Source organism: Penicillium hispanicum (genome assembly GCF_028827665.1).
Source record: "Penicillium hispanicum strain IBT 35686 chromosome Unknown utg000006l_segment0_segment0, whole genome shotgun sequence".
Lineage (NCBI taxonomy): Eukaryota > Fungi > Ascomycota > Eurotiomycetes > Eurotiales > Aspergillaceae > Penicillium > Penicillium hispanicum.
This window is the reverse complement of record NW_026623198.1, coordinates 2,859,140-2,884,645: the sequence shown is the minus strand read 5'-3', so window position 1 is coordinate 2,884,645 and position 25,506 is coordinate 2,859,140. Positions and strand designations below refer to the sequence as shown.

General features: G+C 54.4%; 12 protein-coding genes across 12 annotated transcripts; 4 read left to right on the top strand and 8 right to left on the bottom strand.

Annotated features, from left to right (window-relative positions):
* Nucleotides 1–3: 3 nt before the first annotated feature.
* Nucleotides 4–1,863, bottom strand: N7459_007419 (Low-affinity glucose transporter; the record flags this gene model as incomplete). The annotated part of the gene is made up of 4 exons (XM_056946587.1): nucleotides 4–58; nucleotides 128–374; nucleotides 437–1,552; nucleotides 1,614–1,863. The coding sequence occupies 4 exons, from the start codon at nucleotides 1,861–1,863 to the stop codon at nucleotides 4–6; spliced, it is 1,668 nt and encodes a 555-aa protein (XP_056798586.1).
* A 585-nt stretch (nucleotides 1,864–2,448) lies between these two features.
* Nucleotides 2,449–3,661, top strand: N7459_007418 (carbon-nitrogen hydrolase family protein; the record flags this gene model as incomplete). The annotated part of the gene is made up of 3 exons (XM_056946586.1): nucleotides 2,449–2,522; nucleotides 2,586–2,961; nucleotides 3,026–3,661. 3 exons carry the CDS (start codon nucleotides 2,449–2,451, stop codon nucleotides 3,659–3,661), a joined length of 1,086 nt encoding a protein of 361 aa, XP_056798585.1.
* Nucleotides 3,662–3,967: 306 nt separating this feature from the next.
* N7459_007417 (aldo/keto reductase family protein) lies at nucleotides 3,968–5,015 on the bottom strand (the record flags this gene model as incomplete). Its single annotated transcript, XM_056946585.1, has 2 exons — nucleotides 3,968–4,917; nucleotides 4,976–5,015. The coding sequence occupies 2 exons, from the start codon at nucleotides 5,013–5,015 to the stop codon at nucleotides 3,968–3,970; spliced, it is 990 nt and encodes a 329-aa protein (XP_056798584.1).
* A 641-nt stretch (nucleotides 5,016–5,656) lies between these two features.
* N7459_007416 (putative aldo-keto reductase (AKR13)) lies at nucleotides 5,657–6,944 on the top strand (the record flags this gene model as incomplete). The annotated part of the gene is made up of 5 exons (XM_056946584.1): nucleotides 5,657–5,815; nucleotides 5,871–5,949; nucleotides 6,015–6,158; nucleotides 6,221–6,334; nucleotides 6,385–6,944. The coding sequence occupies 5 exons, from the start codon at nucleotides 5,657–5,659 to the stop codon at nucleotides 6,942–6,944; spliced, it is 1,056 nt and encodes a 351-aa protein (XP_056798583.1).
* Nucleotides 6,945–7,071: 127 nt separating this feature from the next.
* Nucleotides 7,072–8,021, bottom strand: N7459_007415 (DUF3425 domain-containing protein; the record flags this gene model as incomplete). Its single annotated transcript, XM_056946583.1, has 2 exons — nucleotides 7,072–7,763; nucleotides 7,868–8,021. 2 exons carry the CDS (start codon nucleotides 8,019–8,021, stop codon nucleotides 7,072–7,074), a joined length of 846 nt encoding a protein of 281 aa, XP_056798582.1.
* Nucleotides 8,022–8,395: 374 nt separating this feature from the next.
* On the bottom strand, nucleotides 8,396–9,043 carry N7459_007414 (FAD-binding domain-containing protein; the record flags this gene model as incomplete). Its single annotated transcript, XM_056946582.1, has 3 exons — nucleotides 8,396–8,676; nucleotides 8,730–8,938; nucleotides 9,000–9,043. The coding sequence occupies 3 exons, from the start codon at nucleotides 9,041–9,043 to the stop codon at nucleotides 8,396–8,398; spliced, it is 534 nt and encodes a 177-aa protein (XP_056798581.1).
* Nucleotides 9,044–9,091: 48 nt separating this feature from the next.
* Nucleotides 9,092–10,125, bottom strand: N7459_007413 (FAD-binding oxidoreductase; the record flags this gene model as incomplete). Its single annotated transcript, XM_056946581.1, has 3 exons — nucleotides 9,092–9,433; nucleotides 9,487–9,957; nucleotides 10,009–10,125. 3 exons carry the CDS (start codon nucleotides 10,123–10,125, stop codon nucleotides 9,092–9,094), a joined length of 930 nt encoding a protein of 309 aa, XP_056798580.1.
* Nucleotides 10,126–11,616: 1,491 nt separating this feature from the next.
* On the top strand, nucleotides 11,617–13,703 carry N7459_007412 (uncharacterized protein; the record flags this gene model as incomplete). The annotated part of the gene is made up of 2 exons (XM_056946580.1): nucleotides 11,617–12,753; nucleotides 13,311–13,703. 2 exons carry the CDS (start codon nucleotides 11,617–11,619, stop codon nucleotides 13,701–13,703), a joined length of 1,530 nt encoding a protein of 509 aa, XP_056798579.1.
* Nucleotides 13,704–13,829: 126 nt separating this feature from the next.
* N7459_007411 (ankyrin repeat protein) lies at nucleotides 13,830–17,219 on the bottom strand (the record flags this gene model as incomplete). Its single annotated transcript, XM_056946579.1, has 1 exon — nucleotides 13,830–17,219. The coding sequence occupies one exon, from the start codon at nucleotides 17,217–17,219 to the stop codon at nucleotides 13,830–13,832; it is 3,390 nt and encodes a 1,129-aa protein (XP_056798578.1).
* A 736-nt stretch (nucleotides 17,220–17,955) lies between these two features.
* On the bottom strand, nucleotides 17,956–18,776 carry N7459_007410 (uncharacterized protein; the record flags this gene model as incomplete). The annotated part of the gene is made up of 2 exons (XM_056946578.1): nucleotides 17,956–18,403; nucleotides 18,490–18,776. Coding segments are annotated over 2 exons (735 nt in total), but the record flags the coding sequence as incomplete, so codon positions are not given.
* Nucleotides 18,777–19,621: 845 nt separating this feature from the next.
* On the bottom strand, nucleotides 19,622–22,395 carry N7459_007409 (uncharacterized protein; the record flags this gene model as incomplete). Its single annotated transcript, XM_056946577.1, has 2 exons — nucleotides 19,622–21,727; nucleotides 21,814–22,395. The coding sequence occupies 2 exons, from the start codon at nucleotides 22,393–22,395 to the stop codon at nucleotides 19,622–19,624; spliced, it is 2,688 nt and encodes an 895-aa protein (XP_056798576.1).
* Nucleotides 22,396–23,682: 1,287 nt separating this feature from the next.
* N7459_007408 (aminotransferase-like domain-containing protein) lies at nucleotides 23,683–25,307 on the top strand (the record flags this gene model as incomplete). The annotated part of the gene is made up of 3 exons (XM_056946576.1): nucleotides 23,683–24,207; nucleotides 24,337–24,713; nucleotides 24,848–25,307. The coding sequence occupies 3 exons, from the start codon at nucleotides 23,683–23,685 to the stop codon at nucleotides 25,305–25,307; spliced, it is 1,362 nt and encodes a 453-aa protein (XP_056798575.1).
* Nucleotides 25,308–25,506: the final 199 nt, after the last annotated feature.

Here is a 25,506-nt window from a genome sequence, read left to right as displayed (position 1 = left end):
TTGCTACAGCATGAATTCTGCCTGGCGCTTGTTTGTGTCATCGAAGATCTCCAATGTTCTAAATATATTATCGTTCTATCCGCGAGTTTTCCATATATGGAGCTCGCGGCATATTCTTCAGTCATACAAATTGTTTATATCTTCCAGTGTCTTCTTGGCAGTTTCAGGCATCCAGAGAAAACAGACGGTACCCAGGATAAGACTAAGTCCGCCAAAGAAGAACATGACATTGTAGCCGATTGCCTGAAACAGGAACGGGCTCACCATGTTGATGAAAAAAGAGCCAGTTGCCAGCCCGACAATGCCCACGGCACTGCCCCGAGATCGGGATGAAGCAGGAAAGATCTCCGAAGGGTATAAGAAAGGGCACCATACTGGTCATTATTAGCTCAGGACAACGGGGCAATGTGTCCGTGCGGGTGAATGAGTCACTTACACCATGTCATGCCGAAGACAGCGCACCAGACCAGCGTCAACGCCACGGTCACAGTGCCGTATGACTTTGCGCGGGCAGGATTGGTGTCCTTGTTTTGGTCAACAAAGTAGCCACACATGCCGATAAGCATGAGGAGAGCCGCTCCGATGCCCGCTCCATAATACATAGCGCGGCGACGGCCGATCTTATCGGCCAGAAGGGCACCGGGGATGCCAAAGACGGCTTGCGTGAAGATACCAACCCCCGACAGGAGGGCCGCGGTCTGTGAAGACCAGCCTCCGGTTTCAAAGATCTTAATGCCATAACCGGTGACGATGCCGACACCCGCCATGGCCTGGGTTCCAAACTGAATGAAGAGAGCGGACCACGTCCTTCGGGCTGTTTTGAGAGAGTCTTGCTTCGTGAACATATCCCAGTAAGTGGAGGAAGACGCATTTTCAATCTCCGCTTGGATGGTATCTTGGATCATGGTCAGGTTGGCCTCGACAATGGCCTCGGTGGCTCCGGCTTCATGATTCTGCTCCGCGCCCTCGTAAAGAAGCAACACATTTCGGGCATCGTCCACCAAGCCCACCTGGGTTAGCCATCGAGGAGATTCAGGGATAAAGTAGATCAAGCTCAGGATCAGGAAGACCCAGACCAGCTGAAACGCCAGCGGGAAGCGCCAGATAACATCGCCGGTGGTGTGCTCGGACAATCCGTAGATAATGAAGTAGATCAGGCCCGCGCCGCTCGCCGCACATACCAGCTCGGCCCCAATCGCAATCCCACGGTGTCGATGATGGACGGATTCGGCGGAGAGGTTGAGTCCCACGGAGTCGAAAGCACCGGTGAACACCCCATTCAGAAGTCGCAGGACCAGGGCCCAGGAGAAATTCTGCAGCGCGACTAGGATGGGGATGATGACGATGCCGTAGATTCCAGCGGTGACAATGGCCCGGCGTCGACCAATCTTGTCGGAAAGCCAACCGGAGAATAACGCACCGCCAATCACACCAATCCAGTAGATGCTGTTGACCACTCCGATCAACACTTGAGTATGATGATCACTACCGGTAAGGCCCACTTCTGCTAGATATCCAGGCACGGAGGAGACGCTGCCCATCATGGCAATGTCTGTGGGGCCGATGTCAGCGATAGAAATTCAGACTAGCCACGATCAGTCGGGGGGGCGTACTGGCTCCAGAGAGAAAGAAGACAAAACATCCCAACAGCACCACGGCGACGCGGTACCAGCTAACGGGAAATCCTTGATAGAGGTGCTGGGGAGATGGCCCGGGCATGTATTTGGCCCACGGTGCCACTTCGGACGCGTAGTAGATACGAACAGACTGGTCTATAGTCGACGGAGTCGACGAGTCTTTGACTTGCTCCATGACGGCCGCGCCCTTCTCGGACTTCTCCGGCTCTCCTTGAACGAGACTCATTGGAGCGGTAGTGATTGCAATCCGTCGAGGCCGCGTTTTCAGTCAATTGGAGGGGAGAAGGTTGTCGACGAGACCATGTGCCGCCTCGCCCTTATATCTTGGATGCGCGTCCGAGAGACCTAGGCAAGGCATGGTCGTGGTGCTGGCAAGATTGCTGCCATGATGAATGCTGCGCGTCAAGCACGGCGCACGATAGCCGAAGCAGACGCATACGATAGGCTCGCCATCGACAGAGTGGTTAGCGCGCGGTCCTTATCTGATCCTGTTGGCGATATGCACCGGAGTTAGAAAACCGAGTGCCTGGGAGCCTTCGCGGGTCAGATAACGGAGATGAATCGCCGACGTTAATCACACACACCCGGTGTCTCCGCAGCCCTGCTTCCTTTCTTTCCCCTCCCCGGGGTTGAATCGCCGGTTGATATCACGATATCGGTTGCAATCTTGGTCTATCTGCACTCATCGACAGAATGCTGTGGATTCAAAGGAGTTCCTCGGGGCCGACAAGCGGCCATGTACAAATTGAACCCGGTTGCTCTCGAGCTGTTATCCTTGCGACTTTCGCCTTCCACAATCCAGCATTTCATCATGAGTCCGATTCCCATCCATGGCGATCCTGCACAGCCAGTTAAGGCGGCGGTGGTCCAGGCCGAGCCATGCTGGTACGAGCAACTTGGCCTTGAAAAAGGTGACTGAAGACTGACAGGACCTTTGTCCCCTTGCAGGTTCGACCTCGACGCTGCCACCGACAAGACGTGTGCGCTCATTGCCGAAGCGGCCGCGAATGGCGCGCAGATCATCGGCTTCCCCGAACTCTGGATCCCCGGTTATCCGACCTTCATCTTCGGCCACCGGGCGAACGACATATACGACTACTGCTTGAAGTACTATCGCCATGCCGTCGACGTCTCGTCGGAGCAGATGCACCGAATCCGGTCCGCTGCGCGGGCCGGGAACATCATGGTGATCCTGGGCATTGCGGAGCGCGACAAGGGAAGTCTGTTCATGGCGCAGACTTTCATTGGCCCCGACGGCAATGTGCTGCTTCACCGCAGAAAGTTCAAGCCGACCAGTCTGGAGAGAGTCGTGTTCGGGGACGCGGTGAGTCATCTTCGAGCGTCTTTTGAGAGGACCCAATGCTAATGCTCCTTCGTTGGAGGTACAGTCCGGAGATTGCACCACGAATGTCGTGCAGACCCCTATCGGGCGTGTCGGTGGATTGCAATGCTTTGAGCACCTACAGCCCCTGCTCAAGTACCACTCATACTTTCAGGGCGAGCAGATCCACGTTGCTTCGTGGCCGATGCTGTTCCCTCCCGTCGGCAAGGGGCCTTTTTTCAACACCGTCGACGCATGCCGGATGGCCACGCACGTCTACGCCATTGAAGGCGGTGCGTTTGTGCTCTTGGCGTCCCATACCCAGGGAGAGAAGGGCTTGAGGGCCAACGGTCTGGTTATGCCGGATGAGTCGCAGGAGAGCACCCCTCACGTTTCCACGATCGGCGGGGGGTTCACCGAGATCATTGCACCCGATGGTCGGTCTCTGACCGAGCCGGTGGATCCTACCTTTGAGGGTCTCCTCTATGCCGACCTGGACTTTAACGAGATCTACTACGCGAAGAACATCGTTGACCCCGTTGGACAGTACTCGCGGACGGATCTGTTTACCCTTCAGGTGGACAACAAAGTCAAACGTCACTGTGTCTACAAGGGGGAGGAAAATGACGCTTATAGGCATGCCTCCAGATATCCAGACCTGGACTTTGAGGATCCAGGCAGCAAAGCTTCCGAGTCCGTTTAAGGACCCAGGTCTCCTATTCAATGTACTTAAATATAATGTTGTTCTGAAATGCATAGCTCCAGTTTTCCCCTACGCCGGTGATGTCCGCAAGGAATCTAGTAAATGGCCTCAAAGAGCCTTTATAGTCACAAAGACTCTAAACATCAATCCCTCTGATCGGCATGCCCAGGAACTACGATTTTCGGAAGTGGCGCTCAAAGCTACGAGTGATATAGCAAGCGGACACGGTATTGCAGACATATCTTTATTGGACCAAGGCTAGTGGCATCCTGCGTTATTGTCTAGACGTACATCTGTCAGCATCCATCAGTGCCAATAAATCAGCTCCTTGCCCCGGATAACCGCCCATCCTTGATTGAGGGCATCAACCACCTCCTGGGGAAGAGGTCCGCCCGTCAAACCCTCCATGTTTTCCTTCAACTGCTGCACACTGCTCGATCCAACCACGATCCCATCGCCCAGCTCCTCCTGCAGCTGGGAATGATGAGACAGCCACCGCAAGGCACACTGGACCTCGGTCAGCCCGTGCTTCTTCGCCACCGGTCGAAGAATCTCCAGCGCATCAAAGTCCACCTCTTGGTAGTACCGCTTCCTCGAGAGCGCTCCCAAGGTAAACGTAGGGTCAAAGCGACCCCCGGTCACAGCCTCGGGCCTGTCGCGTGCGTAGCGGCTGGTCAACATGCCTCCGGCGAGTGGGTTGAAGCAGTAATAGGAGATTCCATGGTGGCGCAGGCAGCGCAGCAGCTCGGGCTCGACGGCGCGGTGGAAGGCATTGTAGATGCCTTGGCAGACGGAGGGCTTGATCCAGCCATTCTTGTCGGCAATGTCACACAGCGTAGCAATTTCCCACGATTGGTAGTTACTGATGCCGAGCTTCTCGAAATATCCTTCTTGGTGCAGCTTGTTCACTTCGCGCAGGGTGTCTTCGAACGGAACGGTTCGGTCGGGGCTATGCAGGTACCAGATGTGAATCTTGGGGACTTGGAGGGCTTTCAGACTACTCATCAAGCCTCTCCGGAGGTCTTCGGGGGTGTGGTGGTAGGGAGCAGCCACTCCAGCGACGGCCGGGTTGGCTGCGGTAGGGAAGAGTTTTGTGTCCAGGTTGACGCCAGCTACCTTCAGGTTCCCCAGGAATTCCTCGGAGGATCCGTCGCCGTAGATACGAGCCGTATCGATGTCGAAATGGCCGTAGCTCTTGAACAATTCAACCATCTCCCCGGCTTCCTCGAGGGTGTGGACTCGAGTCCGGCCATCGCCTGTTCGTGCTGGGATTAACAGATGCAAATATAACGTGAGGCAGATGGAGTCCATTACCAGCCTCGCCGATGTTCATAGCCCCAAAAATAGCCTTCATTTTTGCTGAACAAATTACAATCAAATATGGGATGGACGTATGAAGTGGCGATGCAGGTAGCGACTACCCAGGAGATATAGATCACACTTGCCGACCAGCCTTCGAGTGAGAAAATTGAGAAGCCAAATCTTGCGCACTGGCAGATTTTTAAGCATTACTGCCCCGCGGGATTACGCACTAGGAGTGGCTTCGAATACATGTCCCAGAGGCACCGGTGAACGATAATTCGCGAACATACCGGACCAGCTGTCATCCACTTGCATGGGGGACTTGATGCAGGTTGATGACAGAATGCCTCCTATTGGACAATTACGTTTCTATAAACATTCAAACCGTGGTACATATATATAATAGTTAACCCCGCTTGTCATGAAGTTGTCGCCACGATGCGGATTTCGGCCGGCTACAATATAAAGCACTGCAAAGCCACTCGTCTGGGTTTTTGTTCTTCTCGCTCACTCAGAGTTTTGCAACAGAAACTGCAACTTCCAAGATCACCCTTTCGATTGTAAGGTCCCCATCGTTCAGCGTGTATACGTACCCCCCATTCACTCCTACCTCCCGAATGTTGAACTATGTGTCCGATGACAGGGTATCGTCATACTAACCACCATTTAGATAGATCTTCATCGTCCACCAAGATGGTTAAGACACTTCCATTTGGTGACCGGCAGGTCCCCGTTCCTGGCTTTGGCGCTATGGGACTGAATGCCTCCATGGGGACAGATCTCGACCTCGCACAATCTGAGCCCGTCCTTCTGAAAGCCATCGAGCTCGGCTGTACATTCTGGGATACGGCGGTAAGCCAACCATGCAAAGGACCTAGGAAATTGGACTCTTAACTCCCGCGTATAGGTTGCCTACAAGGCTGGCGAGAATGAGAAGTTGCTGGGAGAATTCATCAAGAAGCACAATGTCCGCGACAAGCTTTTCGGTGAGCACGATCGTTGACGGCTTTCTCCCTGTTATGTCAATGGCTCACAAGGTGTCGCTGCGAAGTGGCTTCCAAATGTGGATTCGACGTCTTCGCACCCCAGCGAACGGTGACCAACTCGGCTGCTCACATTAAGGAATACATCGAGGGAACCATCGACAGACTGGGTTTCACGCCTGATCTCTACTATCTCCACAGAATTGATCCCAGTGCGTATGAAGGAGAGCAGAAAGTGAGGACCTCGCATCGGTATTCTAACTCTCCTACAAAGACACCCCCCTCGAGGAGTCCATTGGCGCCCTGGATGAACTCCGCCGCAGTGGAAAAACCAAGTACATTGGCCTCTCCGAATGCTCGGCTGCCACTTTGCGCAATGCGAACGCGAGTTCGTCTGTCTGCAATCATCCAGTGAGAATATGCGCTAATGCATGCTAGTCGCCAAGATTGATGCCGTTCAGGCAGAGTACTCTGCCTTCGAGACATTGCACGAAACCAGTGGTCTGATTGACACGGCCAAGGAACTGGATGTGGCCTTTGTGGCATTCAGCCCCCTGGGACACGGCTGGCTGGTGGATGACTTTCAATACAAGTCTCCCGATGACTTCGCCCCGACTGATTTCCGTCGCACGGGTACGTTGGTCCCTTCGCACATGGCGAGAAGTCGGGGATTCGCGCTGACCTTACCCCTTCGCCACGCAGTCCCGAAGTTCCAGGGCGAGAACTTCTACAAGAACAAGGCGATCGTGGATGAGATCAAGAAGCTCGCCACTAAAAAAGGCTGCTCGGTGGCGCAAATCGCGCTGGCCTGGGTTGCTGCTCAAGGGCTGGTTACTATCCCCGGAACGACCAAAGATTCACGTCTGGCAGAGAACTGGGCCTCCCGTGACATCGAGCTGTCGGAGGAGGAACTTCAGGAGATGCGAAAGATCGTGGACGCCGCCAAGCCAATTGGGGAGAGATTCGCCCCCATCTTCCAATCGATGGTCGGTCATTAGAGGCTATCCCGAAGGCCTGGTCGCAAGTGGACGGTGGTGAATCTGGATATAGACCTTGTCGGACTATCTAGGATAGGGATTTCAATGCTTTTGCATTTTCCACTCCCTTTTCATTTGCACTTCCAACTCAGCTCATCCGGAAAAGCGGTCTTTCATTCCGCTTCGCCCGCCACCGGTTCGTAGAATGGGCCAAATCGTGACAATCCCGAATAACCCAGCCCCAAGAACGAGCAAAGGGCGCAGTCACCTCCCAGCCGGCCGGATCCCAAGGGTCGCTCCACACAATAATACCACTTCTCTGCGATCGCGTGCTCCCACTGCCCTTCATATCAAGACAAAGCTGTGTCTCCTCGAAGTCTCCAGCAAGGATTAGATTATCCCTCATTTGGGGAACAGGAAGCAGGTCCAACCACGGGTGATGAGGAATAGAACGCTGGATCACCGTCGGTTGGAGATCTACGGGCAGGGTTAAAAGGGAGTCATCTGGCCACGGGCCGGCCGTGTTGAAAGGTGAGATTGCATCGTCGTGGAGCTGGTCGGACCTGAGGCCTAGGACCCTTGTATTTTCCATCAGAGCTCTAGTGAAATTGAATTGGATGAGGTCGAGGAGTAGATCCGTTCGCGGAGAGCCCATGGAGTAGTGTTGCAGGGCTATTCTTTCTAATTGGGCCATTCTCACTTTCATCGCTGGCGAATAAGATTCCAGGATGTGTACGTCCTGGATCTCCTCTAGCGAGGCGAGATCCATGACAGAGGGTGTTGCCAGTGTGACTGGCCCTTCCTGTTCATTGGGAGGAGAACCGCTGCGCGGTTTGACCTCTCTGTCCCCGGACGAGTGGAGCGGCTTCTTGTTCTGTAGCCCTATTTGTATAGAGTGTCAAGAAAATCCTCCTTAAGGAGTCGCTGACGAATGGGAAACTTACGTCGAGTCCTTTGATTCAGGCGATTTTGAAGCCTCCGCCGTGTTTTCGGGTCTGTGATACCCGACCAATCCTCGTCCGGCCATACGCCGAGGCGCTGCGAGAACGATCTTAGAGCAATTCGCTTCTCAGATGGACCCTCGACTGATTGATTCATGTTTGCGATCTGACAGGGTACCAAAGCCGTTCTTCGGGGCAACGTATGCAACTTGATGACAAGAGTGCCCACAGGTGATGGTTTTCAGCACGCACAAGAGACGGAGAAGGAGAGAAAGGTCGAGGCCGGGTCACCGCGTCCAAGTCCAGTCGTGATTATTCATCTCGCGTCTCCCTCTGGGGACCAATGATTATCTCTACATTTTCCCCAAGGATCGACTAGACCCACTGTGTCATCCGCTTGCATGACGCTAGTCTCTAGTGTTAACCTTCTAATATATGAGTCTGGAACCATCTTCAAAACCTCCCTTGGTAGCTTCCGACACCAAACTACGGCTCATATTCGTCCACTATATCAGGATGTGGGTACTTTGGTTAAATCAGCTTGACAAATCCCCGCCATAGGCCTTTAGATGTGAATATTCCCCGGGGATCAACCGTTTTCTGAATCCCCTGAAGCCTCTGCACGTTTACAGCGCCGTAGCCAGCAAATATGGTGCTGGCCTGCGCTGCCGACGCGTAATTCATATACTTATACCGGTTTGCGACGCCCAGATCTTGGGCCGTGGCATTGACTCGGGCAATAGTGTTAGCCGTCATACGATTCACAGCGTCATCATCGGCCTTGTTAGACCAGGCTGTAGAGATAAGAATCACTTGATAAATGTCAGCGGGTAGGTAGATAGAGCGTGACATGGGGATCACCTACGGAAGAGAGGTTCATCACGATCAATTCCGAGGGCATTCCCGCCACGCTGCTTCATTGCTACAATGGCGTTGCTTTGCATCGGGTAGCAGATGAAGTTAGGCACCAAACCCGGGACATTCTTGATGGGTTCCACTTCCTCCTGGAAGATTTGGAGGCCTTGTGACAACAACGGGCGCGATGGTGCTACACTAAGGGTAGCAAAAAGGTGTCTGCAGTACCAAGATCAATCACAATCCAATTCAGGAGGGAAATTTGCCCAACGGAAGATACCGTGTGGTGCCCATGGAATCAGTCCCGTCCGCCGCCTGGCTCATGGGGCCTATTTGTGTGTTTCTGCTCAGCGTGGGAATCCGATTGATAGCCTAGAAAACAGATGGATTCTGGACTGCTTTCCCATAGCGCTGGGTGCCACTCAGTGTAAACTCATCCCCTTCAGAGCTGTATGTATAGTATAGATCGTATCCCATGTCCTTGTCGCGAGTAAGTTGCTTGTCCGTGTACAAGTCATAGACCTTGTCGAGAACTTGGTCCGACTGATTCGCAGCGTAGGTAGTCATGCTGGTAAGGACAGGGCCTTGGGGAAAGGTCCGAACAGTGAAGGCCGTGACGATGCCGAAGTTGTTTCCGCCGCCACGGAGCGCAAAATACAAGTCGGGGTTGTGCATCTCCGAAGCAGTGGTGATGGTCCCGTTTGCAAGAACAACCTGATCCGAAATGTCAGCAATCAAGCCTGGAGATGGTCGGGATCGTCGCACACCTCATACTCGTAAACGTTGTCCAACGACCATCCGTATTTGTTCGAGAACGGTGATGTTCCTCCACCGAGCGTGAAACCACCCACACCAACACTGCCCACTCGTCCACCAACAAAAGACAAATTGTGGGATTCCAAAGCTTCGTATACTTGGATGCTAGTCGCGCCGCCACCAACACGTGCCTTGGTGCCACCTCGAAGAACCTCGACACTTCTCAGACGGTCAAGATCCAAAGTCACTCCGCCGACCGAGTTGGAATCTCCCGGGTTTCTGGAGTGGCCGCCTCCTTTCACGGAAAAGTAGCACCAGCACCAGTGGTCCACGAGGATGCCGAGTATCTTCGCAACATCGGTGGTTGAGGAAGGCTCAACTCGGCAGGCCGGGTGAACCTCTTGTTGCTTCGCGTCCCAAATTGTGAAGTTGTCATTGCGAGGGTGAACAGCAGACCCGAACGTCGAGGAAAGCTCAGAACACTAAAGACAGGTCAGATATAGTAGAAGACAATAGCAATCAAAGGAACATACTGCTTGTCGACAGCCTGGAAACACGACTTGGCCCGACGAGATGCTGCCGCTTTCAATATGAGCAGCGGCATATGCCGAAGCAACAAGACATGTGACGGGCACGAGAATTCGAGTCATGGTAGAAGGGAGTCAGTGAACTAGATGAGCGGGAACGTCCAGTCTGTCTTGAGATATCTTGCCGTTGTCACGCAGGAAAGGGCCGACTTTTATAGACCACGACTGCCGTCCCTTGTTCCGAAGCGAGTTCTCGCCACAAAGCATTTTGAAAACCATATCATGCAAGTGAGCTCGGCCATCCAATGTGCCCCCCAGGATATGAGGTTCTCCATTTGCCAAGCCAAACTATACGATGATCCTCATTCCATATTCTGTGGGTGGGGAGGATCACCTTGCTTCGAGGCGGTCAGGTTTGAACAAGGAATCATTCTTTACGCGTCATATAACCAGCCTCTCTGCAAATTCCGTTGAGCTTGTCAATATGCAGGCATATGACAAGTGGTTTCAGGAAGGCTATCAACCTACGGCATACAGCCAGTTCGACCAAATTTCGGATCGTGTCTATTGTACTCATTAGACTCATTTTTGTGCGCAAGCAAGCGTGCACCACTGTGAAAACAAACCGTGTTCTTGCAACAGTCGGCTGCCATCCACGGCGGGAGTGAGAAAGTCGGGTTTTCGAGTAGAAATTCATGGCATCGGCAAGACTGGCGTGTTCTATCTCTTGGCCTTTCAGGACATCAGGGTAACATGAATTATGTATGGATGCTGCCGCGTTTCTGGCCATGTTCATATGTTATTCGTCCGGTTCAAAGCCACCGTAATGCATATGGCTGACAGCCTATTTTCCCATTCCCCACACTGCCGGCCAATGAGATAAGAAGTGTCATCGAATTGCAGGACAATGACCGAAGAAACGAAGATATTCCAAGTTTAGGTTTCAGTATGTAAAATTGGTTATTACGAGGCCCTCTGTTGGAATGAATGCGTGGAGACTCGCATTAATAGTTTATCCTTTTCCTGTATGTTATGATGAGTTAAGCGTACGCCCCCCTAAATTGGCAGACTGGGCAGAATAGCACCTCAGATTTCTCCTTGATTCCAATTGGTCGGGTCCCCTCCCGATCCTGACACCCTCCGCTCTGGAGTCACGTGGATATCTAGTCACCTGTGGCGCCGCGTGGCGTCGGCTCGGAGTTTACTAACGCCCAAAAACTAGTTGTGGCGTACACTGAGTCATTCCCCTCGGGCTGAGATGCCCGACTGGGACCAGTCCGATCTATACCTCCGGATTCGCCTCCCCGAGCTGTGAACGTTCCAGCGCCTTCGGCCACCCTCTATCACACATTACACAGCTCGGCCATCCCAAGACCCGATGACGAATCGTCTGTCGCGGCCAAGCATGATGTACGTACACCCGCTGGTGATGTGCTGGTCAGGAGTGACAAAGTGACGAGGACCGCGGCTGCCTGGGCCTGGAAAACGAAGTATATAAAGAACCTGGATTCACGTCTCTTTTATCAGATCACTCGGTCTTCACCTCTTGTACTTCCTCCATCCCCCTCTCTCTCCCATTCAATCTACAGCTTTTAGTCTCACCACTCCGCCAACATGGCTTCAATTTACTATCTTAACCATCCACCCAATCCCTTCTGGGATTATTTGTCTACTGGCCTTGAGGATCACCCTTTCTTTGCGCCTCGTGGTCATCACGGCCACCACCACGGTTCTCATCGCCACCACCCTCCCCCTTTCCAGGCATGGGGCATCCCATCTCAGACTGAAGATGCCACCGCTGGCCCAGAAGCTTCTCGAGCTGCGGGTCAGAACCCCGAGTCCACTCCTGGTCCGTCGACTTTCAATGAAAAGCGCCCAGAGACCGACAAAGAGGCAGACACGTCTGAATTTGAGTCTGGAAACGACCAACGCCGTCCTGACAAGTGCGGCAAACGCAAGCACAAGGGCCGGCACGGTATGGGCCACAAGGGCTTCTATGGCGGTCCTGGTGCCGGTCCGTTTGGTCACCACCACCACCCATATGCCGGTCCCCATGGCGCCGGTCCATTCGGTCCATTCGGCCACCCTCACCCCTTTGGCGGACCTCACGGCCGAGGCGCTCACCACCGAGGCCGTGGCGGACGGGGCATGCACCGCGGCGGCCCCCCTCCGTTTGGCGCTCCAGGCGTCCCAGATTTCGACTTCCTGCGCAAACTCGCCGCGCAGTTCGGACTTCCCTTCAGCGCCCCGGCAAACAACGACGTCGACTTCGTGCCCTCCGTTGACGTCTTCGACGCACCTGCCAACTACGTCGTGCACGTCTCGCTCCCAGGCGCCAAGAAGGACGACCTCAGCATCGACTACGACCCCGAGGAGTCCGTTCTGCGCCTCGCGGGTGTCGTCTACCGACCCGGCATCAACGAGCATCTGCACCAGGCTCTTGTGATGGAAGAACGCGCCCGTGAGGTTGGCGTGTTCGAGCGCGAAGTCCGTCTGGGCACTCGCGAGGTTCCGGCTGCTGTTGTCGCGGATGAGATTACTGCCAAGCTGGAGGATGGCATTCTGAATGTGACCGTCCCCAAGATTGTGGAGAAGCCGGAGCCGAAGAAGAAGGTTGTCGTTGAGGATGGCAATGCGCTTGACGAGAAGAATGCGATGCGCGTGGACGAGCGTGCGAGCGAGACTGTAACTCCGGATGAGTCGGAGGAGAGTGAGTCTGAGGAAGAGGCGCGGGAGTATGTCAAAATTCCCGTGCAGTAAGGCAGGCCTTCATAATTACGGAAATGGCGCCAGGGTTTTCAAGGATTTGGATTCATTGATTATTTGAGATTTTGATTGAATAATAATAGCCACTCATTTTGAGTGATTTACATCAGAATGCCCCTGTCACACTGTGGACTTCATTGTAGATGCTTCGATTCCTACCTTTAAACCATACTTCACGTCCACAGGTAATGTGGATCGCCTCGTAAAGATCTCTAGCAGATCTCAGGCTCCGTGATTCAGGTTTAGTATGGTAGCCGGATACTTCCCAGGCATAATCAACGATTGACGCAGGGTATAGGTGCAAACAGAATATTAACACGATTCGCTGATAAAAAGGCTGTCATGTCAGGACGGAGGACGTGACGTGAAAAACCTGACCCGCCAGGTTTTACATTCAGGGCAGATTGCGCAACCTTCGTGGATATATGAGCCCATAGATCCATCACATCTGAGATCTCACAGGTGGCAGCATGATGGCGGGCCCAAGTAGCAGTTCCCGAACAACGGGCTCCAACGTTGTCATCGGCGGCATGGCCGTCTAGCTGCTCTTCTTCGGCTTCTTCGTCATCGTCGTGGCCATCTTCCACATCCGAATCGAAAAGTCCCCCACGACCAAGTCCCAGACCGAGCGTTATCTGGGCCGCGGCCAGGGCTGGAAGCAGCGGAACTGGGTGACGATTCTGTTCGCGCTCTACGTTTTCAGTGCACTCATTCTGGTTCGATCGATCTTCCGCGTGCTTGAGTACAAGTATGACTTTGATGGGTATATCATGACGCACGAAGCGTTTGGGTACATCTTCGACACGCTCTTGATGCTTGTCACCATGGTGGTCATGGATATGTACCACCCCGCGGTGATTCTAGGCGATGGGAAGCAAGCACGAGCGCAACGTTATTCAGAGGCGGTCCATCTGACCTGGGGATTTGATTTCTGAGGGTATGCTGTGTTTAATTGGCGCTATAGATCGTGATGTCCAACTTTTTTTGTACATTGCAAAACATATAGATCGACGGTCAGTGATTCGACTGCCCAAATATTAATTAAATCGTATCTCGCGTCGTCAAGAACGGGGCCTGTAATCCAAGCTACGTCGCAGCTCGTAGCTTTTTCTCATGCTTCCATTCATCAGCCCGTTTGCATAGAGATCTGGCCTTCTCGATGCTTCGGTCCCGCGAGTTGAGACGGGCAGTATACTAGGCCCATACTCCAATTCCCCGCCTCTGCGGGATGTCCTTGCTAGACTGATGGTTCTCTCAAACTTCAGGGTAGGAAGACCATTGTCTCCACCTTCCGGTGGAGGCCTTGGCTGTTTGCGAGATGATAGCCACCATCGACCTTGACGGGTCCCCATGCGGAAGAAGTCGCCGATGTCATCCACGGAGAGCGCCACCAGAATAAGGGGAATGGAAATGGCGAAGCCAATGCCGAATGTATACTTGGCAACATATCCCAGACTGAGGTTCTCGAACTGTTTCATGTTGATGGTAAATATAGACGTGATGAAGGATAAAGGTAAGAAGACGATGGTGACGATGGTGAAGACCATGATTGTCTTGCTCTGGCGCGTCGTCCCTGCGGCCTGATCGCGGGCAAAACGGGCCTCGAAAGCGTTGGCATGTTTTTGCTTGAGATCCAGCAGATCCGTGATAGAGTGGTAGATGCGCTCTGCCTGCTTATCCATGCGGTCAATGTCTTTCAAGTGCATGTCAATCATGCGTTGTTGGTCTTTGAATCGTTTCTTGACCTCGTATTGTGAGCGATGCTGTCCATGGTAGATTTCACAGATCACTTCCTGGAAGTCCGCAAGGACATGTTTTTGATGCTCGAGTACGGTGCGGATCATGTTCAGCTCGTCTCTAATATCCTTGGCCTCGGCGAGGAGATCGGTCTCTTCTCCGATATCCAGGAGTCGATCGACGAAGACTGGCTGGTCATCATCATAATCGTCATCTGGATCTGAGCCGTCATCATCTTCAAGGCCAGAGATGGAACGAGCTGAACTGCGGGAGAAGCGGTTCAGCTTGCGATGGCTCTTCAGCCAGCTGGATGCCTGCGCAGATGCATGATTGAAGCGGTTGAAGAGGAGTGTCTCTCGGTCAGTGGCGATACCGATGGAAGATTCGAACATATCCAGAAATTGGTATTCATCATCACCTAGGCGGTGACGGTCAAAGACGCCTGAACATCGGTTTGTGATGATAATTGCCAGGTCGTAGACGGACTTGACGGGGTCGCGAGTCTTGGAGTTGATGTCTTCGATGATTCCATCCAACACATTAAGCGGGTCATTCTTCGGCTGGTCCCATCGTTGAGGGAAGCTGGTCACGATGAGGTTTGTCCCCAAAATCCACATCCACAGCTGATCAACCATGAAGATCTTTGGGTCTGTACCCGGTCCCTCGCGTCCGGGACCTTTGGTTTGGTACCGGTAGACGACCTGATCCTGGTCACGGCTCTGAGTGTCAATGTTGGGATAGAAGAACTGGTCCAAAGTTCGGCGGACGTGAAGGGACGTGGTTGATGATGAAAGGTGGGCATCAATCAGCATCTCATCCCGGGTGCGAACCTTTTTCATTCCTCGTGACTGGAGATTCAAGAGCTCAGCACGCTGGATAGCATCCTGCATCTTCTGCCTTCGTTCGGCAGTCTCAAAGTGCAGGTATGGCATAAACACGCAGACATTACATGGAGAAACAAGACCATGTGGCTCCTTACATAGGGTCGATGTGGAAAGAGGAGATGAACGGGCGTGTCTGTCACTCAACCCCCACGGCGACTTGTTTTTCGACTCGGACTTGGGAGTACCAGGATTGCTGCCCGACTTTCCACGCTTCTTGTCGCTTTTGCTTTTCTTTCCTGAAGAGTGCCCCACGCCTTCATCAAGAGAGTTGGAATCGGCTCGATCAAGTTTACCACCAGGGGCCTTGAGTTTGCGGTGCATCGAACTGGTATCTGCCGTGTACGACGACTGACCAGCATCTGACTGCTGTTCTTCCGGTTTCTCCTCCTCCCGTCGCCTCCACGTCCGCGGTGTGTTCTGACACAGAGGACGCATAAAGTGCGAGTGTATCTTTTGGCCCCGGTGCTGGTAGTTGAAGGATTTTTCCAGGCCCTTGAAGCCATCAACATCATGAGCACCCTCCTCAATGAAGGACTTGGTGAGAAGTGCTTCCACCCAAGCCATGTTATTCGCAGGCAGATGAATCCAACGAAAGTCCGTCGCACGACTGTCAACGGGCATGGTAGTCACAGCCTGTTTTCGAGGGTTCTCAGCGTCCCGGCCGTAGAGCAGGTTAAACACCGACATTCGCTTCACGCGGTTCTCGTTGTGGAAGTTACCGAAATCGACAACGGTGGCGTCAAAGGCCGCAGAAGCATCTCGCACGTCTTCCGAAAGAGACTCGACATTGTTGAATGGTGCCAGCAACAGCACAATATCTCTCCGCTTGAATTGAGCTGCCCGCAGAAATGGCGTGCTACCGAAGTTGTCTCGAACGCGGCGTTTCAGATCCGACCGCTCCAGAAGACATTCCACGACCTCCGTGTGGCCGCCCTGCGCGGCGAGATGGAGCGGCGTCACTCCGTTCAGGAGTTGGCTGTTGATATGCGCACCTGCGCTGAGAAGGATTCGAACAATTGCCTCGCAGCCCTTGTCACACGCATTGTGTAGAGGCGTCCAGCCACCATCACTGCGGGCATTCACGGCAGCCTCGTGCTGCAGGAGCAGCTGGACGATATCGACGCGATCGTGCGCCGTAGCCACATGGAGCGCCGTCTTCCCTCTCAACTCGGTGGCATCAATCTCAGCCTTAGGTCCATCGGGTCGAGTCAAGAGCAACCCCGCCAGCCGCCAATTGCCCGTCGCACAAGCCCAGTGTAGCGGTGTCCGACCCAGCTCATCTTGCCCATCAACCAGGCATTCCGTTCGCAGGAGGAGCTTCACAATCTCGTCGCCCCACCCCCATCGACATTCCTTATCTGCCGCCAGATTGTGCAGCGCATTGCGCTTCCGTAGATCCGTCGCGTTGACATTCGCTCCCCGCATGATCAGCAGCTGCAGAACATCCGCGTGGTTCTTCCATGCAGCGGTCATGAGCGCCGTGCGCCCCTCCTTATCGGCACTGTCAGTGGAAGCGCCGTGGTCCAGCAGCAGGCGGACAATCTGGTAGTGGTCGCGCTCCACGGCGCGACGGAGCGGCGAGGGGCCATTGCTGGCGACATCGGTTTTGGCACCCAGTCCAAGGAGAAATTCGGTTGCGGCGACGCAGCCTCGCTCGGCGCTGCGCATGAGCCCGATGCGCAGAAAATTGTCGCTGAATTGGCCATGTTCGTGTGCGAGGGCGACTACCTTGCGCAGGGACTCGACGTCGTCGTTCGCCGCTGCCCGCACCAGGCGCGGCTCGAGTCGTTCGTGGCCGTCACTGGTCATGCTGGAGCGGGACGGGGGCATGGTGGGCGAGGATCAGGGTCAGATCTGGCGTGTTCAGCGCGAGTTAATCCATGATGCTTCTTGATAACAGATTCGGGGCACTCGAGCTCGTGTTTCTCTGTGCACTGTTCCCAGAACCAAAGAATTGGGGGATTGGCACTGGGAGAGGGAAAAAAGCGAACTCGAGAACTCCCAGCCGCACTCGTAGCTCGGGAGTTGGGGGCTTTCGTCATGTAAGGGAAAGATCTGCGTTTGAAGTCGATGGATGAATTCCCCGATCCCTCGAAGATGGTAGAAAGCATTGGGGAATCAGCGGCGGCTGTGGCTGCGCCGCCTCGTATTGCCTCCTTTTCATGCGCGTCGAGGTGGGACGGCCGGAAGAATCGTCAGACTGGTCGTACGAGCTCGAGGATTCCTCACGATGCATGAGCGAGCCACGACGCAGTCTGCTCTCGCTCAGTATGACGGGACCAGCTTGCAGAGCAGTCGCAACATGGAGTGTTCAGTAGTACTCGCATCAACACTGGTTCCACGGTTGCCGCGTACCACTCGACCCTTTCATACTTTGCTTGACCAACTTTACTCCAACCCAATTCTCCACCTCCTCAACCAGCATCGCTTCATTGCTATGGACGAGCCTCATCTCAATTTTCCTTCCCAACGGCATTCGCCACGCCTTCCATGACTTCAATCTCCCGTAACCAACTCTGAGCCTTCGTTTTCGCCAAAGACCAAACATCCTGTCCAAGCGGGACTCTCAACGCTTTCCGAACCTCGTCCTTTCCACCCAACCCAGTTCCAAGAATAACATCCGACAGTACGGCTGCAGCCGCCCGTATCCCCAAGCGTCATCTCGTGGGACGCAGCCGCCATCTTCGAGAGCGCACCAGCCGGCGTGTCCTCGTACCCTCATAACCACCAACGCCCACTTCCAACATGACCAAGGCATCGAGAAAATTCGTCCGAAAGGCCCCCGGCTGTGCAAGAATGACCCGGACGCCAAAGCCCGCGACTTGGACAGGCCCTCGACGGCAAACTTGCTGGCGACATAGAGCCCCCGCCCCGCGCGCCCGATGAAGCCTCCCCCACTGGAGATGTTGACGATCGTGCCGGACCGTCGAGCCCGGAAGCCGGGTACCAAGGCCCGGATAGTACGGAGATATCCGTGGAAATTGGTGTCCATCTGTGCCTGCGCTTCGGCCTCGCTGGGATAGGAAAAGAGTGATCAGCGGATTGGGTTGGATTAGATTCCAGCGCAACCGCCACAGCTGGCTATCTGGAGAAGGCGAACCTGACGTTTTCGATGGGACCTAGAAGTACATATCCGGCGCCATTGACTAAGACATCGATCTTCTCGCGCTCCCCGGCCGCCTTGACGGACGCTTCGGGCGAGGAATCCGAGACATCCAGCGCCAGTCGGGTACCACCGAGCTTCTCGAAGTCCGGTGCGGCGACGCTTGCCTTGCTTGGGTCGCGAGTCGTCCCAATGACGCGGTGGCCACGGTATAGCGCCGCTAGGGCGAGTGCAAGGCCAATGCCAGAGCTGACGCCTGTGATGAGGAAGGTAGGCATGTTGATTCTGGTCACCAGATAGACATTCTGCACGGGACTGCTTCGATGAACCTGGATTTATAGGACGGTCTTTGGAGATGGCCGAGTCAAATGATAGCTTAGGCTAATGGGGTACCATGCACAAATACGGAGATAGGTGTCTGATATAGCATTCGCCGTTTAACTCCGTGGCATGCATTAGTAGGATGCTAGACCAAGCGTCCGTTCTATGGGGAAGTCAGTATCAACATGGTGGGGAAGCTTAATCGAATCCTCCGCCCTCTACATAGAGGAGGAGGGACCCAGTGGGTCAGCACTCAGCCAGGAAGAGAATTCTATCCAGTGATGTTTCTTATGCGATAAACTATAAAACTATAAAACTCCTATAGGCTACAACCAAGATAACTGCACTTCATTGCACAACTCCCGAAAAGTAAATGATATGGCAGTCTCATTCTCATATATTTGCCATTGCAGATATTAGGATCTTTATTTTCTATCAGGCGGTCTCCGGCGGATGGATAAAGTAACCTTGTGACAACAATTACGAGAAGCAGGGGGAATCCAGCACAAAAAAATGGAACCAGAGAAGAGAGAAGGGAGAAAAGAAAAAGAAAAAAGACCATGAAAACGGTACTTCCCCAAATATGCTGATGCTGAATATGCTGATAATTATGACGGAGCTGTGTCCTCTTTCCTATGCTTCTCCGGTGAATTAAAAGGTTGCTTTTGTGTTCCTCGTTTCCCTGTGCATCGCGCCGATCCAACCCAGTGGTTCAAGTCACACGAAGATGCGCCTATCAACAAACAGAAAAGGAAAAACGACAAGTGAGAAAAGAAGGGGAAAGAGACGAGAAGAGCAAAGGCATCAATCAGTGCTTCTTCTTGTCCTTCTTGGGAACTTCCTTCAGGATATCATCGAAGCTCATATTGGGATTGAATCGGCTGATAGGACGAGCGGGGGGCTCAATGGGTGCAATGCCTGCGGGCAGCGGCAGGGCTTCCAGGCCTGGGTAGATCGAGTGACGATGCTCAGCACGTTGGGCAGCACCGGGAGATCGCGTGCGCGGGATGGCCGGAGGCGGCGGTGTGAGACCACCATGGGGCGCCATCAAGGGGGTCGGCTGCGGGTCGGACGAAGAGCCAGCGGATGATTGCTGAGCTGGATACGGTGACGAAATGGAGGATTCATTTTCTTCGAAGGTATCTTCCACCATGGGTGGTTCAATGAGAGCGCCGGCCTCGGCCCATTGCTCGGCCACCTGCCAGCAGTGACTACGCCGGTATACGCCTTCAACTCCGTTGATGACCACGTCCGATGGCAGGCTCACAACACCTGCACCGCCCGCAACGCCAAACCAGCTGCGAGCAGTCTTGGTGTCATTCTGGATCCAAGGAGCTCCACCACGCGGAGCAATACAGAGGAAATACTCGACGCCGTCGGTGAAGTGGATTTCGGGAACGTCGACAACGAGCATGGGCAGTGACTGGACGACCGAGTAGAGGAAAATCCATTGACCACACCGCAGATCGATCAAATCTTCCAAAGTCTTGCCGTGAGCGCAGCGACGCTCGAATTGCATAAAGCTCTCGATGAAGTCAGTGGGGCGCATACTCTCCCGAGTATAAGAATCCATTAAGACTGCATTGATGTCCGAGCTCTTGAGCTTCTTCGTGCGCTGCTTGGCCTCCTTTTTGGCATCCAATGGCTTCCGGTGCAGTACTTGCAGGGAAGGCATCTGCGGGATATCAAAGGGTATGGGCGGGAGAACGGGCGGAGTACTGCGGTCGTATTCACTGAGAATACTGCGCAAAGCCCGAACAGTTACGTCCTTGACATCGGTGGACGTGGCGTCACCGCCCGCCCCAGACAGATCGATCGTACGGGTTGTGAGAGCAGCTCGGTCGACGAGCAGGTCGTAAAGATCGGTGAAATCATGGTAGAGGTCGCGGAGAAGCTGACGATTAAGGCCACTTTCTTCAAACTCATTCTTCTTGGACCGTGCCTTGGGCGGCCAAGAACCGTACTTCTGGCGGTAAAATTGCATGGTGAAACGACGGAACTCATGGAACGCAGCCTTCCAGTTTTTGAAACGGATCACCTTACTCTCAGCGGAGGTTGTTGAGTTGGCAAAGCCGGAAAAGACAGACGGGAAGTCGAAGTCTTCGAGCTTGCCGTAAAGCCCGCGGAGACGTGTATCGAGGTCGATGAAGCCACGTTCCAGTCGCTTCTGTGTGATCGGGTGAATGAAGGTAAATTTCGGGCTTCGCAGCTGCTTGATCTCGTCGAGTTTGCCAACGCCATGCACGAATCCCTCGAGATAGAGAGGGAAGTACCTGAGACGCTCACCGAGAACGACAGCTTCAATTGTCTTCTCACGGCTACGGCGCACATCTGCCAGTCGCAGCTCGTCACAGTAGTTGCTAAAGCTCGAAGTGGCAGTTTCGCCGAAGTTTGAACCATCCAGGTTGGAAAACTCGAATCGAGCTAGCAATACAGCCACGTCCATGAAAATACTGAAGAGGGTCGAGGATTTGGGTGTCGCAATAAGTGACTGGCCAAGGAGGAAGGCGAACAGGTTGCGGAACAGCAGCAGGGTCTCCGTGTCCTCTTGGGAAAGGCGAGCTTGTGGGTTTGACACATCGCAGTTGAGCGGAATTGGCAAGTACAGATGCAATTCTTGAACCTCCTCCGCGCCGTCTTCGAAGGCCATGCGCTGGCTGCCTGAGCTGTCGTTATCATTATCGGCCAGCCGATCTTGCGGGGTCAGCGGTGGGGAGATTGGATTTCCGAGGGAGAGAGTGCGTGTGGGCTGCTCTAAGCCGTTGGTCTTGGCATCGGTGCCACGGGCAAGAAAGGTGAGAGAGGGTGATTCGGCAAAGATGGTGGAGTCCACTTTGAAAGACGGTGCCCGACCAGTGTTCTGAGGGAACAAGTACACAAAGGTATCGCCTTGCTCATTCCAGAGCTCAGGGATCTACACCAAAACGAGGTGGTCAGCCAATGTCCCCGACGTGGAGCCTCAAATCGACCGAGGCGACTTTTCATCGTCTTGACACTTACCTGTTCTCCTCTTGACAGTGGTCCTAGGTCGTAGACCACCTTCTGATCCAATCCGGCAATCCAGGCACCGGGAAGCATCTGAGCCGGTACCCTCCTATCCACCGAACTGGCGCGCGACCGGCCAACCATCCCAGGCATCCAACTTCGGCGTTTTGATGGCGTGCCCGGGCGGGAGTCTGGCGTGGAGCCGGGGATGGCCAAACCGGCCGAACTGGAAGGCCGGCTCATCTCGCGACCCCTACTCCGTGGGCGACTGTCAACCGGCGAGCTGGGGGCGCTGCTGGCCAAGTCATGGTTCACGGCCAACAGGGACGGTGGAGGCGGGAGGCTCTCCAGGTCGAAATCATCCATTGAGCCGGCATTGGGGACGGTTCGAGGTTCGGATAGCACCGCATTGGGGGTGGAAACATGGCGGACCGGTCGGGAGTGACTGCGTCGCCGTCGGTCCTGCGAAGTATCGGCGGAAGGACCGAAGCCTGGGGAAGTCGCTGGCGATGCGGAAGGTGAATTGTTGTCTTTGTGAGAACCTAGGGAGAAGAGAGACGAGATGCGCTTCGCCGATTTAACGGGAGCCGACAACATCTTTGCAGATGTAGTTGAAGAGGGTGGGGGGGAAGGGGAGAGGGGAGGGGACGGGTGAGGTTGTAGAGGCAGAGATTGGAGCAGGGCCACGACCACCAGGGCGCAGGGCAGAGGGCAGAGCGAGTGAGGTCAAGCCCTGCGACGCATGGAATGAAAGCAGCGGGTGAGTGCTGGGAGGGGAGGGAGGGGTGTAGGGGAGTTCGGGGAATGGATCGGCAGGAGGGATTGCAAGAATGGCAGGGAGAAACGGTGAGGGAATGAAGTTCAGTTGGGGGGTTTGGATTTGGAGGTTGGAGTTTGGATCAGGGGGAAGACGGAAGACGGAAGACGGAAGACAGGAGAAGGGAAGAAGGATGGGTTCAGGAGAAATCAAGCCGACGAAGCTAAAAGTTGGGTTCATAATTTTTTTTTTTTTTAACTCGATTCTTTACAAGAGCATTTGGAGCCTTACCCAAAACTCCCAAACTCCACAGGCCCAAGCCCCCCGAGCTAGGAGGCCAAACGTAGGTTTTCGATCGGCTTCCCTGCCACGCCAATAATAGCATCTCCGCGGTTCGTTGGCTCGGTGGATCGGGAGAACCTGCAATACACATCTCCCGAGTATGCCTCTTACAGGCATTGTTGAGGCATTACTCTGCTTTGATCGGGAGATTTTTCGCAAAGCGGCTGAAGCCTGCGGTCATCGAGACATGCGATGGCGACTTCCCGGCTTAGGGCGTAACAAATCATGTCTTGGGCTGTGGTATGCGGGCTATCAATAGTACCATTGGGACGTCAGTAAAAGGTAGTATTCACTACTACTGACATGTAGCAGAGCCCTTGGACACCTCAGAAATCCGCCTCATACTGAATACGCGGACCTGTTGAAATGTGTTTTGGACATTCTTTGGGTTCCGAGCGTCGCATCCAATTGGATCTGAATGAGCTGCCACGCTTGTTGCCGTGCATATCCGACCGGGGCTTACTACCCTATGTAGTTCCTGAGAGTACCGCATGGGTGGCGCGAGCACTACGTTGCTTTCTATGTAGGACTCCGGGTCGTATTTACACGCAACGTGTGGGTGTATGACACGAGTGTCTTCGAACACGTCCAATTCCACCAACTCGTCCTCTGCGCAAGAGAAAGCAATGGAACCCCGATACGCCTCCATCCGACGAGATTAGTTGTCGTTTCGGGTTATCGTGGCTGAACCGAGTTCCTCACGCTGGAGATGGTTCCACTCTCGCTTCCACTCCACGCCCGATCTCGGATCGCATGATGAACCACTGACGTGATCAAACCTTGCGATGACCTCTGTCTCTACTTTCCCACCCGCTCAGATGGCTGTCGACTCGACGCCGGGACTGAAGCGAATTGATTTTGCCCGCGGTTGGCCCAACCCGGCGCACATCCCGGCCGACCACCTGCTTCGCTCCGCCCAATGTGTCCTGGAGAACCCCGCGGTGGCCAACCCAGGCCTCCTCTATGGCCCCGACGAGGGCTCTGCGCCGCTCCGGCGCAACATCGCCGAGTGGCTGGGAGAGTATTACCAGGTCCGCGAAGCCATTTCACCGCAGCGCATCTGCATCACGGGCGGGGCCAGCCAAAACCTCGCCTCCGTCCTCCAGGTCTTCACGGACCCCGTGTACACGCGGAATGTATGGATGGTTGAGCCCACGTATCATCTGGCGGAGCGCATCATGGACGACGCAGGCTTTGCAGGCCGTATCTACGGTGTTCCTGAGGACGACGAGGGCATCGACCTGGACTTCCTAGAGAGCGGCCTGCGCCAGGCAGAGGACAAGGCGGAATTGGAGAAAAACACCCACCCGGTATGTAGACAGCGTGCCCATTGTGAATGCTGTATTGTGCCCCTGCCGTTGCGTGATGGGGCTGGCTTGCGATGCTGGGACACCTGTCACTGATCTCTTTCATTTGGCCGCGGTCTCCAGATATTCAAGCCAGCTCGGCCGTGGCGCAAGATCTACAAGCATGTCATCTATGCAGTCCCCAGCTTTTCCAACCCCTCCGGCAAAATGATGTCGCTGGGCCACCGGGAGCAGCTGGTTCGCCTGGCTCGCAAATACGATGCGCTCCTGGTCACAGACGACGTCTACGACTTTCTCCAGTGGCCCGCAGATGTCGAGCGCCCTCTAGAAGACCACTTCCACGCATTCCAGCCCCGCCTGGTGGACATTGATCGTTACTTGGACGGTGGCCCGGCCGATGAATGGGGCCACGCAATAAGTAACGGTAGCTTCAGCAAATTGATCGGGCCTGGAACCCGCTGCGGATGGGCGGAGGCGACAATAAAGGTTGCCTACGGACTATCGCAAGTGTACGTTTCCAGTTGCCCTTCCCCTTCCCTCCCCCGGCATGTGGGCACGCCATAAGACTCCTCATGGGGACGCACCCCCTGTACCTGCGCCAGTGCCGATGTACACACGCTGACATGATTGATAACCGCTGCAGAGGTCAGTCTCGGTCCGGTGGTGCTCCCTCCCAGTTCACCTCGACCATCATTAACCAATGCTTTGAGAACCACTTCCTGCAAGATCATGTCAACGTCCTCCTCAGAGACTTGCTAGGCGAATCTTATCGCACAATGAGATCCCACATCGAACAGAAGCTCATTCCACGAGGGGTGACCACGCCCCGACCGTCACCAGCGAACGTCGCTGGCGGGTATTTCACCTGGATCACCCTGCCGGCTCCACTGCGCGCGGCAGAGATTGTAAAGCGGGCCCAGGAGGACGAGAATCTATACCTAGCGCCCGGCGATATCTTTCGAGTGGCTGGGGACCCTCACGGGGCACAGGACCGTTTCAGCAACTGTCTTCGTCTTTGCTACGCATGGGAAGATGTCAGCGAAATCTCTGAAGGGATTGAGAGACTCGCACGCGTCCTGGATCGCGCCAAGGCCGACCTATGAGTCTCGACAAGAAGCGTATGCTGCGCCACAGCAATTTGACGCGGTGAGTCTCCGTGGGGGAAGCTATGCGACGGGGGACGCGTGGCCGATGGACACACCCGAGAAGCACCCAAAGTAACCTGAAACTGCCGAAGATAGGCAATTGACGGAGTGCGGCACTGATTGCGCACTCTGCGCATTCAATGTACGAATAATAAAT